Source organism: Acanthopagrus latus, chromosome 5 (assembly GCF_904848185.1).
Source record: "Acanthopagrus latus isolate v.2019 chromosome 5, fAcaLat1.1, whole genome shotgun sequence".
In the NCBI taxonomy this organism is placed as follows: domain Eukaryota; kingdom Metazoa; phylum Chordata; class Actinopteri; order Spariformes; family Sparidae; genus Acanthopagrus; species Acanthopagrus latus.
In genome coordinates this window covers 20,137,056-20,154,638 of record NC_051043.1, presented here as the reverse complement: position 1 = coordinate 20,154,638, position 17,583 = coordinate 20,137,056, and the positions used below count along the sequence as shown (strand labels likewise).

Here is a 17,583-nt window from a genome sequence, read left to right as displayed (position 1 = left end):
CGCGTGATCACGTTGTTCATCAGTTGTCATTGCTTTCTTGTGATCCTGAATCAATTAGGTTATCTCAAGAAAGCAATGCTCCTTATCTGGACATCTCGACAAACATAATCTTGGGGAAACAACAGTTGTTATCTTCTGATAATGACATGAAGAAGTCATGAACTCAAGAAAACCAATGATATTTAAATCATTGTCACAGGAAAACTGAGGAAATAATATGTAGATGGTTTCTCTTCACGACGAGTCCAACAGTGTGACTAGAGGCACAATGCCTGACCAGTGGGCTGCTTTTCAACACATGGCACCTACATTACCCATAATGCATCTGTGCTACTCTGTGACATCAGCATTCAGTTATGAACAAATAATCAAAATAGATACAGCTGAAAACCTGAGATATTGCCTTTTTACATTCCCTGCATCTTTTTTTCATTTTCAAAACCTGGCGCCTACATTACCCACAATTCAGCTGAGCCACTATCTGTGACATCAAAAGTAGGCAGATTATCAGATTACATGTAGCTTCTTCTGGAGCCACAAAAGGCCTTAGACTACTTTTTTTCCACATATGCAGTGGTTGTCCTTGTGACCGGTAAACAGACTTTAATTTGTAAAATTAAAAACCCTTTGACACTGACTTCACCTCCTTATCGCTGAGGTTTCCATGTAAGGACTGCAATATAGCTTTTTTTTCCCCTTTCATTTGATGTTATTGAAAAGCCAACATGTCACCCAGTCCTTTGTCCAAACTACTTTAATATCTCATGAAGGTGGCCATAAATGAACATGTCAGACAAATAAATATACATTACATTTTATGACATTACACAAACTGTAATAAAACAATAGCAGAAATCCAAATACAGGCCCACCTACTTGGGAGTTTTGAGTGGTGGTGGTGCTTTGAACACGATCAGTCCAACATCTGGTTTATAATTATGCATTTAAAAAGTGTCAAGGTGATAAAAAATAATAGCTGAACAGTGTTAAGCTGTTAGATGAAACATGGGGGGGTTAAACTTATTACCAGACAGAAACAGAAGCATCTGCTTTGCAAATGAAACACGCTGCAATGCAGACGAAGCTGCAAATCCATCACGATGACCTGTGTCATCGGGACACATGTGAGTTCAGGGCGCTGCTCAGGATCACACCAGGTCACATCCTCCCTCCTCTCAACTTTCTGTCCCGGGTCCTGGGTGAGGAGCCTCCGGGGGCAGCTGCAGCCCTGGTGTCGGTGTGTGTGTGTGTGTGTGTGTGTGTGCCGGTGCTGGTGCTGTTGGTGGTGGCCCGGACGCCGAAGTGACGAGCCTTGTGGTGCAATCTACGTGAGCACCGTCCCCGGGACTGACAGGGCCGGAGGTCCAATGAGAACGAGCCGACATATTGAGGTTGTCAAATCAAAGCCAAAGGGGAGGCGCTGTCCCGTCCTCGTCTGGATTACGTCATGCACAAACAGCTGGTCGTTGGCAAAAAAAAAAAAAAAAAAAAAAGAGAGAAAGAAAAAAAATCTGAAAAAATGTAGACCAGCGCAGCGACTGGAGAGAAACTGCAGCCGGGCTGGAGCCCCTCCACTCAGTATTTGGCTTTTCAACGATGTGGCAGCCGGAGCGCCCGGGCTCAGGATGGAGCCCTCCGAGGCTCCTCTTGCTTGTTTACACCTCTCTCTGCGCTCTTGGAGGTGAGTGTTGTGTGCGCTGCTCCGATTCACGAGGAGCTGTTCTCTTTGTCGGGGGTGCTGAAATCCTCCCCGAGAGGAGCAGCAGCAGCAGCGGCGGCGGCAGCAGCAGCAGCAGCAGCAGCAGCAGGAGGAGGATCGGATCCCGTCCTCCCTTTGCTTTACAATTCAGTCTCCTGAACATCCACAGCTGCTGCTTTTTCATCCGTCAAAAAACAAAACAAAAAACACCCGATTTCACGCACACAGACCGGGGCTTCCGTGAGGTGACGCATGGTCGCCGCTGATAATGGCACGCAACACATTGACAGATTGCTCCCGTAGGTTCGGAGCCGCTGCCGGGCTGAGGTGTCTGACCGTGGCCGCAAGAGAAGCACGCCAGGCTGGACGCTTCACGGGGTTGATGCTCGCCTGCCCCTCTGGTTCTTTGTGTGTTTGTTTGTTTGTCGTTGGGGTTTTTTAATGCTGTGTTAAAGAGAGCTAGAGACACAAGTTGGCAGGGTGCTGAATATGACCAGAGGATGAAATGTTGGGAGTTTACACCTTGTTGTTTGTTTCAATTGGAAAAATGAGCAGATTGAATTGGATTGTGTTGAAGTTCAAGCTGTCACATCCCTGCAATGTGACATGCCTTTTGTCATCAGATGTGCCCAAAAAGTCCAACAAAACGTTCAACCTCTTGTGTGTTTATTGTCTTTTTCTCAACAATCAAATGTTGTGTTGGAACACAGGAAAGGTGTTTGTTCTTTTCTCCCCCCCCTCCACCCCCTCCATCAACCTCCACTGTCTTTGCTGCTTCAAGGCAGAGGCGTGAAACAAAACCCACCTCAGAGCTGAATTGTGGGACAACAATGAATCCATACCTGCAGCACACGCTGTACTCTCTGTGGTCACTGAAGACCCCTCAGCTCTGTCTGAGGACGTTGTAGTCGCCTGATGAGACTTGTTGCTGTTTGTGCTCCATCAGTTTAGGTAAATCATTGGACTTTTGTTGAAGTACAGAGAGGACGATCAGAGTGATATTGGAGGACTTGGTCTTATTGCAGAATTCAGAAAAAAGAAAACAACTGCTGTATATCTGAATGGTTATTGTCTGTCTTCCTCCTTGAATAGAGGGGACGCTCGGTTTGATCTTGTTAGGGTTTCACATGTGACAGCTCTGATGTTGCCGTCTTTGAGGCTGAAAGAAAGAAGGGGTCGTGTAATTTTCATGACTTTGTGGTTTCTGCTCCTGTCGGCGAGCGAGGGGCAACATGAAGCAGAATACAGTGTGTTTGACCAGGTGTGGGAATCAATCTTTTTGTTTGTTTGTTTGTTTGTTTGTTTGTTTCCCTGCCAATCGTTTGTTGTTACAGATGGTTTCCTCTTCTCCATCTGGTGTTTTTAAAGATTTTTTGTAATCAAGCAAGATCATGCTAGTAGAGGGGGAGTTTGGAAAAGCAGCTTTTACCTACGCCATAAAGAAGAAAAAAAAATCAAGTTTAAAGACCATCCAGCTCAGCATTCAAGTCTCTTGTTGAAATGACAAAAAGCAGGATTATGTCTGTATTAAGCCTCTAGCAGAGTCAAAAACAGTGGTTGGGAGGCGCTCATTGGAAAGATTACCGAATTCAGAGCCATGTTGTAAGAAAAGCCTGTAAGCACTCTGGCTGCCTTTATCTCCAAATGAAACGTCTTCATTTAGCTGGCAAACAAAATGCGCTTATTTAGATATTTTGGCATGTTTACACCTCCACATTGAGCGGAGTCGCAGTGTGTGTCTCTGCTGGATTGTCGCTGAGACTGGCGCTGCTGATTTCCTTTTGCTTTTTTTTTTCACATAGAGGGGGGTTTGAAAATAAATATGCAAGTTTATTATTCAAATCTTCCAAAAATAGCTCAGGACGTGGGTTTCATTCATGCATTTAATTTGTCATGACAACCTCAGATACAGATTTGTTTCAAATTAAAGCCTGTCTCTGTTTATTTGGTGTAACTGTATTGTGTTTCTTATGTATGACAAAACAATTAAGACCTGGAAAACACAGGCTAGTGACACCCTATTTCAGAATATCGATCACACAATGTATGATATCAGTAAATCTGCTGCAGAGAAAGGTGTGTAGGAGAATAACTTATCACTAAGAATAACAAAAACAGACCATGGATTCCTGACTCGCCACGTCCACACACCCAGCACGGTGCAAGTCTTTGAGTTTGGTGAAGTTCAATCAAAGAGTGATTTTAAGTCTGAAAAATATACCTTGAATTGGATTTTCCTACCTCCAGTAGTTATCTCAGAGCCCCTTTTGACCCACAATTTGGGAAACCACTGACATAAACTTAAGCGTCCTCTGAGACACATCAGGCGTTCAGAAACAACAGTAACCAAAGATCATCTGCAGCAGCCATCATGGCTGTCATCATGGTCCAGGCAGACAGTTAAAAGTGCATGTCTACACTTAACATAAGTGCTTTACAGGGTGTGTGGTTCAAGCTCATTGTTTATGTAATAAATTGTGACTTTCTTGTTATTGACATTACAAAGCCTGAAGAATGCAGAGCCTGACCGATACTGGACTTTTTTTGGGGCCCACGCCAACACCAATATTTGGAGGTTTAAATGCTGACATTTATGATATTCATACACATGCAGAACAGGTTGTTAAACACACATTTTCTCGCAGTGATCCGTCAAACGTTGTTATTGGTGAAAATTGCCGTTTATAGTCCGTCAGTGACTTTTCAGTTATCTGTATTGTGGAAGAAAACCGCGACTGTTCACTTTACCGGACAGGCAGACGAGGCTCACTGCAGCGTCTGAGCCACGCTCCATCTAGCGAGGTATCGCACTTCAGTCTGTGACATGTGACTAGTCATAGGTATCAATGTAATGAAAAGGTAATGAAGACCCTTGACATGAGGAAGACTCACAAACAATGCAGATAGCAAAGCTGAGGAAGGGCTGGGATGAGAGTAGATATAAGGCTGGGAGCTTTGTTGCGGGATTAGGCTTCAACTCTCGACAGCAAGGTTTCTGCTTCATTCTTCCGAGTTCCTGCCTCCTTATTCTGCACCTTTATTTTTCAAGGTTGCTTCCGTAGGTGAGAGGCTGCGCGGGCTTTGAGGACTGGTAATAGTGTGGGGGAGCAGAGCAGAGCCATTTTTTGCTCTTTTTTTTCCTGAACAAACATTAGAACACACTGCACATTCAAGAAGAAAAAAAGAAAAAAAGAAAAAACCCTTTCCCTTTATGCATCTGCCGCTCGCCGCCTTGTCACCGTAGAGGGTCACTTTGCTGTCTTTCACTCTGTGTCATCAAGGCAACGAAAGCAGGCTCAAACGGCAAAACATGCAGCTGCAAATGACAGCGTTAGTACTGCGCGGGGCTCGCTTGCTGCAATTCTTGAAAATGAAATTAATTCATGCTGTTTTAGCGGCACAGGCTTTTCATCGCATCCCCAAAACAGTATTGTGGAACTGTGCTATTTTTGTACAAATATCAGATGAGACAAATTATCCCCCCTCAAAGAGAGAGAACAGTGAAAGACTTCACCACAGGTATTCTGAGTGCAGATGGCTGGTATGCAAAAAAACTCAAAAAATAAAAGTGTGACAAATATTCTACTCCGGTGAAACATCCAGCTGCTGACACATTTTCTCCTTGAAATATTGCCTTCTTTCTTATCTACTTATGTTTATGTTCAAGATAACACTTATCTTACGGACACTATATGTTCTAGTATAGCAATCAAATGACTCACACGCAATTTCCTTCAGATTTTGCCCACCCGCTGGGCGTCCTCGATGCCAGCTTTGCTCATGTGCGTAATATAGGAGATTACGCCTGTCACTTGTTCTGCAGCTTTTATATGCGGTGCCGTTGGTGGATGTAATCCAAAGATTTTCCATTATGCAGGGGTGCGAGTGAGCCTGCATACCTGCATCTCCCTCAGCTGTTTTAAAAGCAGTCTGTGGGTCACATATTTAGATGATCTAGCTCTATACAAACAGCTTGTCGGGTTCAAGGAGAAGCTTATCATTGTGGACTCAGAGTGGAGTAAGAGAGAGGATGCTCATGTCTCCATTGTGATTTCGAGAATAAATGGAGAATGTTATGTCTTCATAAGCAGGAGTCTTCATCAGCTCTGTGTTAGCCAGGCTAGCGGGGTGGCTGGGGATTGCAGTGTCAATCTGTTGGTTTGTGGAGCGCTACTCCAGGCCTGTGACTGCTGGAGGGTGCTGTGAAATTTTAGACAAATAGATGCTTAGAGGGTGAAGTGCAAGTAACAGATATTAGCATGCCAACATGCAAACTATGACAGGAAACATTACGTTATCATTATGAATATTTTAGCATGCTAACACACTAAACTAATATTATGATTATACCATTGACAGCATGTCACAAAGATTATACCTGCTGACCCGTAGCATGTTAGCATTGTCACTGTAAACAATTTAGCACACTAACACTTTTAACTAAACTTGTTGCCTGAACATAGTAAGCATAATGCCAAACAACAGCATGTTAGCATTATCATTTATAAGTTTTAGCATACTAACATGCTAAACTAAGATGGCGGACACAAACACTACACCTGCTAAACATTATACTATTTACAGCATCACACCTGCTAAACCATAGCATGTTAGCTTTTTTTTTTTTTTTTTTTGTACACTAACATGGTGAACACAGCGAACGCTACACCTGATGAATGTTACACTGTTAACGGCATGTCACTGTGAGCATGTTAATATTACCACTGCCATGCTAAAGTGGCATGGTGGTGCACATATTTGGTTATAAATTTCATACATTTGTATGTTTATATGTATATATATATATATATATGTTACATGTTTATTTTCTTAAGTATGTATGTATTCATAGGAAATTATTAAATAAGGAAGACTATGTTGTATTACTAGCTAAAGATTAATGGGGAGGGGGTGGGATTTGATCAATCAATCAATCAATCAATCAATCAAGAAATCAATCAATCAATCAATCATCTAGTCTTGTTAATCAATTTTAGTTTGGCAAATTCTCACAAATATTTCTCTTTCCCACAGACTGCCTTTTTGTGACTGAATACTTCACCCGCACGCCTCGTAAGCTGAATGCTTTCAACTCCTTTGCGAGTGTGGAACTGTTCCACTTCAATGTGCCTGATGACACCATGATGGCCGTATGGAACCTCATCACCTTCAAGGAGCAAGGCGGCACATTTGGAGACAGCTGTCCGAACCGCAACGTGACTGTGTAAGACGTCGAGTGTGTCACAACGTCCTCCTCTTTTTCTGAAGTTGCCCTGTCTTTTGCTACAGCTGAAGCCTCCTGCTTCTTCGGGTTAAAAATAGATAATAAAAAAGCATGCTATACACTTTACAGTAGCGACTTGTTAAACCTGAGCAGCGTCAGCTAGTACTGGCAGCCTTGACATATGGAGGAGCTGCTGTTAAAACATTAGCCGCATTTAGCTTTTAATTTTGCTTGTCTATTTCTATCACGTTGGGGGGCAGTATTTGTCAAGAGCGGTATCTCAGTTGACTCTCAGTGTCCCTGTGATGTTATGATTGACGTAGACATGGTTATCACGTCCAGATTTGTGACACTGGATATGATTATTAATGTCTTGGATTTGAATTTTTCATATTTCAAACAGAAGATGCCATCTGTGCTCATGCTGTCAGCTGTTCCTATGGATGGATTATATATTTGGCAGGTGCCTCAGCTGCGTGTGAAAATATTAGGCCTGACACAGGGATTGATTGTCAGCTTTGTGATTAATAGGTACTTCAGGTCTGGGGCTCCTCCAGTAATCAACCCCCTGTACACCAGCTTCCCTCGGGATACAGTCGTCCCAGGATCCTTTGCTGTGACTCTCACCTGGACTCTTCCGAACCGTACAACAGGAGCGTTCAACGTGACCAGCCCGCTCCCTGGAGACTGGTTCCTGGCGGCACATTTACCCAAGGATGAAGGCAAGATCTCAGTCAAGGTGAGCCTGAACATTTATCACAAGTCGCCATCATAGATTAATCTGTGAGTTGTTACTCTGGCATCGTGGTTGCTGCACTGCACTTCCTAGATGTCCACTTACACACTCACAAACAGCGTAAACAACACAATCTCCTGTTGTTGGCACCGTGGCAAACACAAGCTTGTGATACACGTTTTGTTTCTTGTTACTTCATACCAATCACATGACTTTAATGTCACTACCACATTGCAACTTACTGTGCAATAGAATACACACTTAACTATAAACTGATCAACGTGTAAGTTGTAAAGCTGGAGTTAGAATAGTTTGGACCTTAAGTCGGCCTTGTAAAGAGAGTAGATGAGTCTCCATGTTCGACGTGATGACGTTTTACGTCACCGACAAGTTCTGCAGTTATTTAGCCACTTGTTAGCAACCGCCTTTTTCGAGACACGTAGACCTAAACCCCTTAAATTTACATGTATGTTTTATATCGTAGAAGAAAATGTGAAAAGCTTTTAGGCTTGTGTTAACTGCCGACCTTACTCCTAGCATTTAACCGAAAAAAAACCCCATTGACTTTTAGATGAGGGAACTAGAAGTGCAAAACTGCTAAAATATGAAGTATAGAAGTACACCTGAGATTGGTGGGAGTCTTGATAGTTTTACAGGTATTTGGCCATAAACTGAGTAATTGGTTGTTGTGTTAAAATAAAATGTAGAGTTAAAAAAAAAAAAGACCTGATATTGATGCTAGATGCTGCTGTCTGAAACTCTAAACACCATTTCATGCTTTTCAAGACATGTCGCTTAATTGTCAACCTCATTTTGTCGTGACAGATTATCACCAAAGTCATTCGGAAAGATTCGATGGGCATCATAAATATCTGTATCAAAAGCTGTGCCAATCAAACTGCTAAAGGTCGAGATATGCCACTAGACAAGAGACGATTTTGATGGTTTTGTTGGTGGCGCCGAATGAAAAGTCAGAGTATCACCAAAGTCAGCATGATTTATCCTCTGGGTACCAAGAACGTCTGTACCAAAAGCCATGGCAGTCCATCCAGTAGCTGTTGAGATACAGTGCAACTACAGCAGACCCACACTGGCAGCCCGGCAGCCATGCTAACATGGAGAAAAACTAATCGTTTAGAGCGGTGAATGAGAAGCTTGAATCACTGTTTCGTTTACATCGCTCGCTAATTGAGCCTGTTAAAAGTGGAAGCGTAACTTAAATGTGATTTACATCTAAAATATGTTCTTCATGGTTACTTAGGTCTCATTCATGGTGGAGAAAAAAGAATCAAATAAAAGTGATGCAAGTCTTCGATGGGATTAGCATTCTGGCCTGTGCTGCAGAGCTTAAAGAGGCAGAACAGCGTCAGAGAGTTTTTCTTCATCTCATCGTGTTCTCCTATTTGGCCACATAAACACCTGCTGATTTCCATTTCAGGCAATTTATTTGTCATTGGCATGGCGTTCCGTTGTGCTTCCTTTGTGGTTTTCCACTGGCTAGAAAAGGTGTACCTGGAATGCACAACAATCAAAAATATCATCAAAAGTTGCTATCAACATTTCAACAGAAGAATTGATGTGATTCGGGGGCACTGGGAATTGAGGCAGCGGCGGCTAAAATGTGACCAGCCTCCATTGACACACGGTATAGATGGAAATAGCGTACCTCCTTCAGATTCTGCTCTCTGAGGCAATTTTCTGGCAGCAAAGATGTGATGTTTGCAGTTCAGAATGGAAACATGGGTGGAGGCAGAGCGAGCGGCACGGAGGGGGATGCACACTGCAATTATACCAATCTCAGTTGTGTATTGAGCTTAAAACAAAAGACGTGAGGAGTTAGCACCCAAAAACAAAGAAGTGGTGATCTCGTTATTGCAATTAGGAAACACAAAATGTTTCCCTTTGAGAGTGAGCCTGAGAGTAATGATTCAGGCAAAGTCTCGTATTTCATTTGGGCATTTTTGTTAATTATCTGACCTGTATACCGAGCTAATGATTGTTATTTCCGTATTATCATTTCTCCTTCTAAAATCGCACCTGCTCTTTTTCCATCGCTTGCTTATCGAGATCAGGTGCATCATATCCTGACTGAAGTCAAGGATAATCAAACAAAGCTCACTGTAAATGAGGAAATTGATGGGAAGTGACAAGAGCGGTGAATGATATTAACTGTTTAGCCATCCATCCAAGCACCTTTTGTGCCCCCAGCTGTTCACTTGTATGACTTAATTAAAGCATAGGGCAACAGATTTATCTAAATGATGGGGAGGTGAACAAGACTCTTAAAGGAGCCATATTATCCTCATTTTGAGGTCACTTTTTTTTTCAGGTTCACTACTAGAATACGTTTACATGTTTTAATGCTCAACTCTCTGAAACTCTCTGTTTTAGCTCCTGTCTCTTAAAAGCCCCTTTAAACCAATGACAAGCCAGTGGCTTGGCATAAATCTTATGAAGTGTGTGAAGTGGTGACATAGTGTAATGTCACAAAGTCATCGATTTACAGGCGGGACTGCTGAAGAGACACTTCAGGAGCAGTGTGTTCCGTGGGAGAGTGACGCTTCTGTTGGTGCAGACTTGGACCTTTTTTAACTTTAAAGACAATTTGTGCACAAGAACGTCTGTAAAATGTAAAGAACACTGAAGGAGAGGATAAAAAAGCAGAATAGGTCTCCTATAATCAGTCTAGATTATGGAGGAGTTCTTTTTGCCCATTACTTACTCTATCTAACTGTTTTATGATGATCTTTATATTGGTTCCATATTGGCTTGACACAGCAGTTTGCCAGTATATGTTAGACGTTCATGCTGGATATTGGCCAGTCAGCGTTGTCTACTGTCAGCACAATGGAGCTATTTGTGCAAAAATCTACTGAAACTGTCTGGAAAAGCTCCAGTTGCATATCTGTTTGTTTTTTTTAAACATAATTTCCAAATTTAATTGTTCGTATATATTTGTTTATTTTGTAAATTAGCTTTGTTATCCATCCAAACACATTAAATTATCTTAGCTAATAAAGTGTACCTTTACTGCCTTATCTAAATTATTATTCTTGCAATAAATCCTTTCCGGGTCTGCCTCAGAATGATATTGTGAAGTGTTCCCTTTGTTCGATAAAGCTGAAAACGTGCTGTAAAAGGTTGCATTTATTGCGGCACTATTGCAGAGGATTGCATTTGATTGTTCAGGTGTACCTAATAAACTGGAAACGCAGTGTATACCCCAGAGTTTCCCCCAAAATTGCATTTTCTCGGTGGGTCATTCTGACTGAAAGCGCCAAAATAATGCAATTAGTCACAGTTTCAATGAAGAGTTTTACTGCTCTGTGGCCTTAACTGATTATTATAGGCTTTAACATCCTGCCAAGAAGGAAATTCAGAGGAAAAATAAATGAATGTTTTTTGGGGTTTTTTGCCATGAAAATGTTCAAATCTAAATCTATTTTAAAACCATCGAAAGCCATCTGCGCTTTAAAACATTGGACTTTGAAACCCATATTGGTCAAGCCTTAATTAAAACACAACTTGCTCTACAAGACACACGTGCCGCTCTCAACTGACAGGCTGTAATAAATCAAAGGGTCACCTCGCAGCTCCCGGACTAACGCCACATGCCACAGTAATTGTGGCCCAAACGGGAGGGGTTAGTGACTGGCTGACAGGAATGGACGACCTCATTTGGCATTCACACCTGTCCCTTTGAATCAGGTGCAAAAGGCCCCCGGTCCTTTTTTAAAACAAATTTCACAGCAGATCATGTGTTGAAAACAATGCACGCTCGCCTGGCTCCAAGTCATTCGGTCTGCTCGGCTCATCTCACAGAGTAATGCACATCCAGCATTAATGGTTCAGAACCACACGAGCGAAATAGCGGGTGCATGTTACTGTGTGCGGCAGGCAGAGGGAGGACGGAGTGATATTAATCCAGGAGGGTGACAGGCTTTACGCACACGATCCATTAGGATTTCTCGGGCAGTCTGAATGATATCTGATCTCCTCCTCACAAGCTTTTAAGAAATACCAGTGAGTTAACCACGGAAAATGACATTTAAACCACTGTTGTGTTATCTTTGTAGGGTCTTTCTGAAGAATGCCAGTATCTGTTCCAGCCTCAGCTCATCGTTCAGAGGCTAATCGGGATCTCAGTGCTTTATCCTGGATACTTCATCGAACAGATGATCCCCGTCCACAACCGATCTGCACTTTACAAGTAAGTCCTCCAGCTGAGCTTTATTACTCACTTAATCAAGAATTATCTAAGAGAAAAATATTGTTTTTTTTGTGCACAGTCCACTTCCTCATCTGCCGCTTAAGTTGATTCTCCTGGAGCCTTCTTATCTTTGAGCTTATCTCACATTCTCATTTCCAAAAGATGCAATTTCCATGTGTGTGCTTCTAGTGTGAGCACCTTTATTAACTTCCCCTTCTCTCCAAAAGTCACCTCAGTTATATGAGCAGAGGCAATAGGATTTTTTTATTTTTTCATTTCTAGGTCTATTGTTCATTTTTTTCATGAACTTTAGAAGGTGCCTCAAGGAGTGGGGATTTAATATTATACGCATTCCGCATAAACAGAATGATAAGAAGAATATTAAAAAGTTTGTTTATGATTAAGTTGTGTTGATTTGCTTTAGCGTGTTGCATGTACGTATGAACATTATACACTTTTACAACTACTTTTAAAACACGGGTCTGCAGAGTAACAGTGGGCTCTGTGACCAATCGTTGGACCTTTAAAGTGGTGACCAAATTGACCAAATTGACCAAATTCATACTAAAACTGGACCAGGGGACAGGCCAGGGCTAGCTGGTTAGCATGGTAACAACACAAAACATACTGTAGACGACATGATTTCAAACCTATTTTTATTATTATTATTATTTATTATTATTGTTTCTTCTCAGTCTTTTGATAATTTAATGAATCTTATTGTTGAACATTATAAGTCTTACATACTGCACCTTTAAACCAGATAACGCTACATTGGAGATGGTGTTACTGCAAAGTTACAGAAAGTAAAGTCACGCTAAAAGCCTTCTGTATAATTAAAACTATAACAACAGAGACGCAGTCCTTTATCATAATTATCGTGGCCTTTTTGTCTAATAAACATGAATAAACATGAATATATGAATGTACTTGAATATACTTGAATATATTTACATTTAGTGCTATTCTACATTTTCTCTCTATGATAGATCATACAGCCTCAGTTTGTGCTATTGTTTCCTGAAATGTATTCTCGTGTGTGTGTGTGTGTGTGTGTGTGTGTGTGTGTGTGTGTGTGTGTGTGTGTGTTTTAAATCTGTGTGCATGTGTGCTTGTGCAGAGTGTTCATCCCCAATTATATATCAAAGGTGAAGGTTCAGCTGGTAAACTGCAGCACCAAGAACAAGAGTAGCGAGAGTTGTCCCGTGGTGCTGAAGATAAGAGCGCGGGCGCCGCCGGTGCACAACTCGAGTGCCCTCGACTGCAGGGAGTGGAACCCTTGTGAATTAGACACCCTCGTACCTGCCTGGGAACAGTGGTACTACATCCTGGTGGAGCGATATCTCACAAACTGCAACGTCTACTTCCGAATCGGGGTGCAGATCACAGGTGAGTTTGTTTTTAGAGAAGTAGGATTGATGAGTCTTCAGAGTTTTTTCTTTAGTTATTTATTTTTATTTATTTATGGCTCGCAGTGAATTCCAGCTGAGCTCTATTTATTTTGTCTTCATAAAACACAGCAGTGTACATTCAAGGATATTTCAGCTCACTGGTATTCCTGCTTGTCTCAATGTGAAGATTACCTGCTATGTTTTATTTATTAGTCCCATGCGCAGACAGTTTTGTAAATGAGAGTATTTCACCAATTTTGCCAATTAAACAAAACATTTTGACGATCATTCGGTGATTAGTGGTGATGCTGGATTTCTCTTCTCTCTTGCCGTTTTCAGATGAACCGTGATCACGCTTGTTGCCACAATCTCTGAGCTCTTTGCTTCCAGCGTTGCTCATAATTTTTCTTCCTGCTGCTTTGATGTGTAATTTAAGATGATACCGGAGTCGTTTTCTGTGAAAACCTGAGCACTCATAAATTAAGCCAAACAAAGGCTCAAAGGAGATCTCTGCAACGATGCAGTCAGAGTATAAAGGATTGTAGCTTTCAGCTCAGATGAAGTAAAAAAAAAAATCTCCAGCGTCTTGTATAGCGTGCAGATGTTTGGGGAAATTTAGTCCGAACATGTGTTTTGCTGAAATCAGACCATTAAGAGGCTTGTACAGCCCAAATCGAGGCGATTGGTATGGGATCCCTAAGAGGCCAGTGATACCACGCTTAAGTGCTACACGCTGTTTTGGGGCTCTGTGGAGCCGAGATATTCTTTCTGCTCACTCCACAGGGATGGCTCACAAATCTGTGGGAAGTCTACTCCCGTGTAGCGATCCCCTCCCTCTATACGGTGCACTTTGTCACCATGGCAACACAGACACTAATTATTCACACTCTGTTTCTCTCCTTGCCTGCCAGGCAGATCTCACTTGACCTTTTGTGGATTTAAATTGAAGAACACCTCAGGTTCAGGGACCATCTGGAGTCCTCACCTTTCTCCCGCTTCTCTCGCTGTTGTCGGTTATTGTTGTTTTGCACCGTCTCAGAAATATGTGCCCTTGTTTGAATCCGGTCCAATTTCCGCGCACCGCGGTCGCTGGCTACACAGGAAGCATCGAAACTAGGTTATTTATTATTGTTGTTTGTACAGTATTTTCACTGGAGGTGTCCTGGCCTCAATAGAAGATTGGTCGTTTATGTGTTGTACTCTGTACAAGCAAACAGAAGCCAGTCCTTTGGATTATAAATGTTATGAAACGATATGTTTTCACAGCCCCTTTCACTCCCGGCCGCCCACACATACATATATATGTGTGATATATTTGGGTCTTTTATTATTGATTTCGCACAGATTTCTTCTTTGTTTCCACCAAAGTTACATCTGCCTGGAGCCTGCAGTATTTGGTAGTTGAGTATTTTTATGGAGTGCTTCAGCTGCCTGAACGGACATCAAAATACTTCAAACCCTTTCAGAGACAACACTATGCAAACGAGGCTGAGCTTGAAAAGCCTTTGAAATCCTTTCCCCTTGGGGACTGGCGGTATTTGATGGTACTTTGCCAGTTGCCATCAATGACCATTTTGCAGCGAGTTGCTTTGTGTTGAGTGAAAGCATACTGTTTGCAATTACCGTGGATCTTTGTCTCATTAAAAAGCAGTGTACAGCGCTGAACCTTGCTGTTTACATTATGGAAGCCAGCCGAAGGGGATCATTTCAAACATTTGCAAAAGACTCGGTTGCTTAGCATGCATAATAACGGCAAGTCAAATAACTGACTTGGTTATTGTCTGTTTGTTTGAGATTTGCCTGGGATTGGTTCTGCATTGTTCATTCACAAACACAGATTGATTTCATGATAGGGATTATGACATTACACAAGATGATGATGATGGTGCTGCACAGTGCTCTAAAAAAAATAAATAAACAAAAACCTGCAGTGAACATCCTGCTGTCTGTACAGGAATCAGTTTGATTGATTTCTTCTGTGAATTTGATGTCTTCCTGCTCTTGACTAGATTGCTCCAAGTCCAATTTGTCAAAGGATCAAGCTCAGCCCAGCTCCTCCATGAACATGCCTCAGTCCTTTGGCACCGCGATGGGTTTCTCGCTGTCTGACACGCTGTCGATGGCGGCCCTGCCCGGCCCGTCGCAGAACGCCAGTCAGCTGCACTCCTCAGAGGACAGCATTGTGTACCTTGCCCCCACCACCGACACTAACAAGTGCTGGCCCATCCGTCCGACTCTGCGCAACGAGCTGGACACCTTCTCTGTTCACTTCTACGTTTTCTTCGGTCCGAATATATCAATTCCACCGGACAGAGCCGCTGTGTTCGCCATCAACCTGATGCCTGTTTTAGACAGTGGAGGAGTCCTCAACATGGAGCTCAAACTCAACATGGTGAGTCATAGTTCCTTTTTTTTCTCCTGAAATATTGTTACTGGTATTTTTTTTTTCAACCACATCAAGGCACGTAAAAATGGATCCCCCAGACATCCCTCTTGTTTTTTCTCCCTGTTAACAATCCTCATACAACGCTGCTAAAAGAGAACAAAACAAAAACAAACAAGAACAAGATCCTCTAGATAACACCAGCCCTGCTTGTTCTATAATCTATGGTAATTGTAAAGACCATTTTTTAAGGACATCTTGCTATTACTCAAATTGGTCGATGGGTGTTTTCACAAAGGTATGAACACTAAATCTAAAGGCGCGTCTTTTTCACACAACCCATTCTTTGTCTATGTAGGAAGCCGTGCAATGAGATGGGGTGAGGTGTTTCCTGCTCCCGCTATGTCGCATAACATTGATTTATGACTACTTTATGCAAATACAGCACAACAAGCCGCCTCTGGAAACTACAAAAAAAAACAAAAAAAAACATTAAAGCTAACAATAGTCGAGATAGAAATGAAGAATGATTCTGCTATTTCTTGCTTAAAATGTCTTCAGAAACACATTTAGCTGAGCTCTTTTTGTAATATAAGAGGAAGTTTCTGAACGAGCCACCATGTTGGACTGTTTTGAGATCCAGGAGAAAACAGCCTGTGAGTGGTTTTCATCCAATCAGGCGCAGCCAGTGAGTGATTGCATGGTTGTTGGAGGGAGGAGCCTGTTTTGGTCAAGTGTAGCATCCCCTCGCGTCTCCTGCTTGAAATGATGTGTTTGCTTTGAAGAAGATTATATTTCGACTCTATGTTCTGTTTTGTTTTGTTTTTTTCATCGAGAGACATAAATTAGGTACACGTATGTAAATAAACCTTCAAATGAAGGGATGGCAAGATTGAGGTGTGTATTCATTGTCTTGATATGCAGACATTTATTGGTGTTGATGAATGAGATCTTTTGATTCAATGTGTTGGACAACACTCTGTTTCCCCCCTCACACTTCACCTGCTGTACACTTAACTACTGCAAAAAAGATCAGATAGTAATCAGTAAAGTAAACATGCAACAGAGGGAAAACCCCCAGCCAGCGAGGGCGAATAATTGGGCTCACAAAGTGTCTGGCTGAGCTCGCCTGCTAAATATGGATGCTCGTATGGTCATAGACTTTGCTCTGGGAGATGAAAAAGTTCAGAGTGAGCCAGGCGCCAGTGTTTGGGCATGTGACATATGCTTATAATTGAGAGGGAACAAAAATACCAAAAATCAGCCATGCAGTATGTGGTGTGATGTCTTTGTTAAGCTGTCCTTCAGATCATAACGGCATCAGGGATGCACCTGCAGCTGCTCCGGTGGTCTACAGGGAGCCGAAAAAACTGCAGAGCTACAGGCTGGCAGATGGACTTTAAACATTTTCCGCTAATAGAAAGCACGTCAGCCAACACTGAAAGAACTAGAGGATGAAGCGTAAAACCACAACAAATATCTTTGATTGTTCCGTTCAGAGGAATGTCCTGACATTTTGGGAAATGTGCTTTTTTTTTTCTTTTTTTGCCGTCTTCCTGGGAGACAGATTGATATCAGATTCATCTCCCTGCATTCAGAGGAGATATTGGTCGAGGGTATTTTTAGCATAGTACCTGTAGCGTAGCATAAAAGGCAGAAGCAGGTGGAAATAACTGGCCTTCAATGAAGGGGGAAAATATCCCCTTTCAGCAGCTAAACAAATCTCAACGCATGGTCTATCCAAAAGCTCTGCTGGAGCTCTCGACTGGACCGGGTCCTTTTCCTCAAGAGATGGAATTAGCCAGTGGTCAACAAATCAAAGAATTAGTAGAGTTTAGTTTGGAGTCAGTCATGAAGAGAAACGTATTTGTGTTTAACGCCAATTTGGGCTATAAGAACCTGTTTCTCTGAGATTTTATAGATAAAACATATATAATGTC

At 42.1% G+C, this 17,583-nt stretch overlaps 1 protein-coding gene across 1 annotated transcript in view; it reads left to right on the top strand.

Annotated features, from left to right (window-relative positions):
• Positions 1-744: 744 nt before the first annotated feature.
• tmem8b (transmembrane protein 8B) overlaps positions 745-17,583 on the top strand; it is a 40,025-nt gene continuing 23,186 nt past the window's right edge. The window contains exons 1-6 of the mRNA XM_037097034.1: positions 745-1,681; positions 6,734-6,923; positions 7,455-7,662; positions 11,736-11,869; positions 12,990-13,258; positions 15,270-15,652. Of these exons, the coding sequence (XP_036952929.1) occupies positions 1,597-1,681; positions 6,734-6,923; positions 7,455-7,662; positions 11,736-11,869; positions 12,990-13,258; positions 15,270-15,652 (1,269 nt within the window). The 5' untranslated portion in view covers positions 745-1,596. The remainder of the gene's footprint in view (positions 1,682-6,733; positions 6,924-7,454; positions 7,663-11,735; positions 11,870-12,989; positions 13,259-15,269; positions 15,653-17,583) is intronic.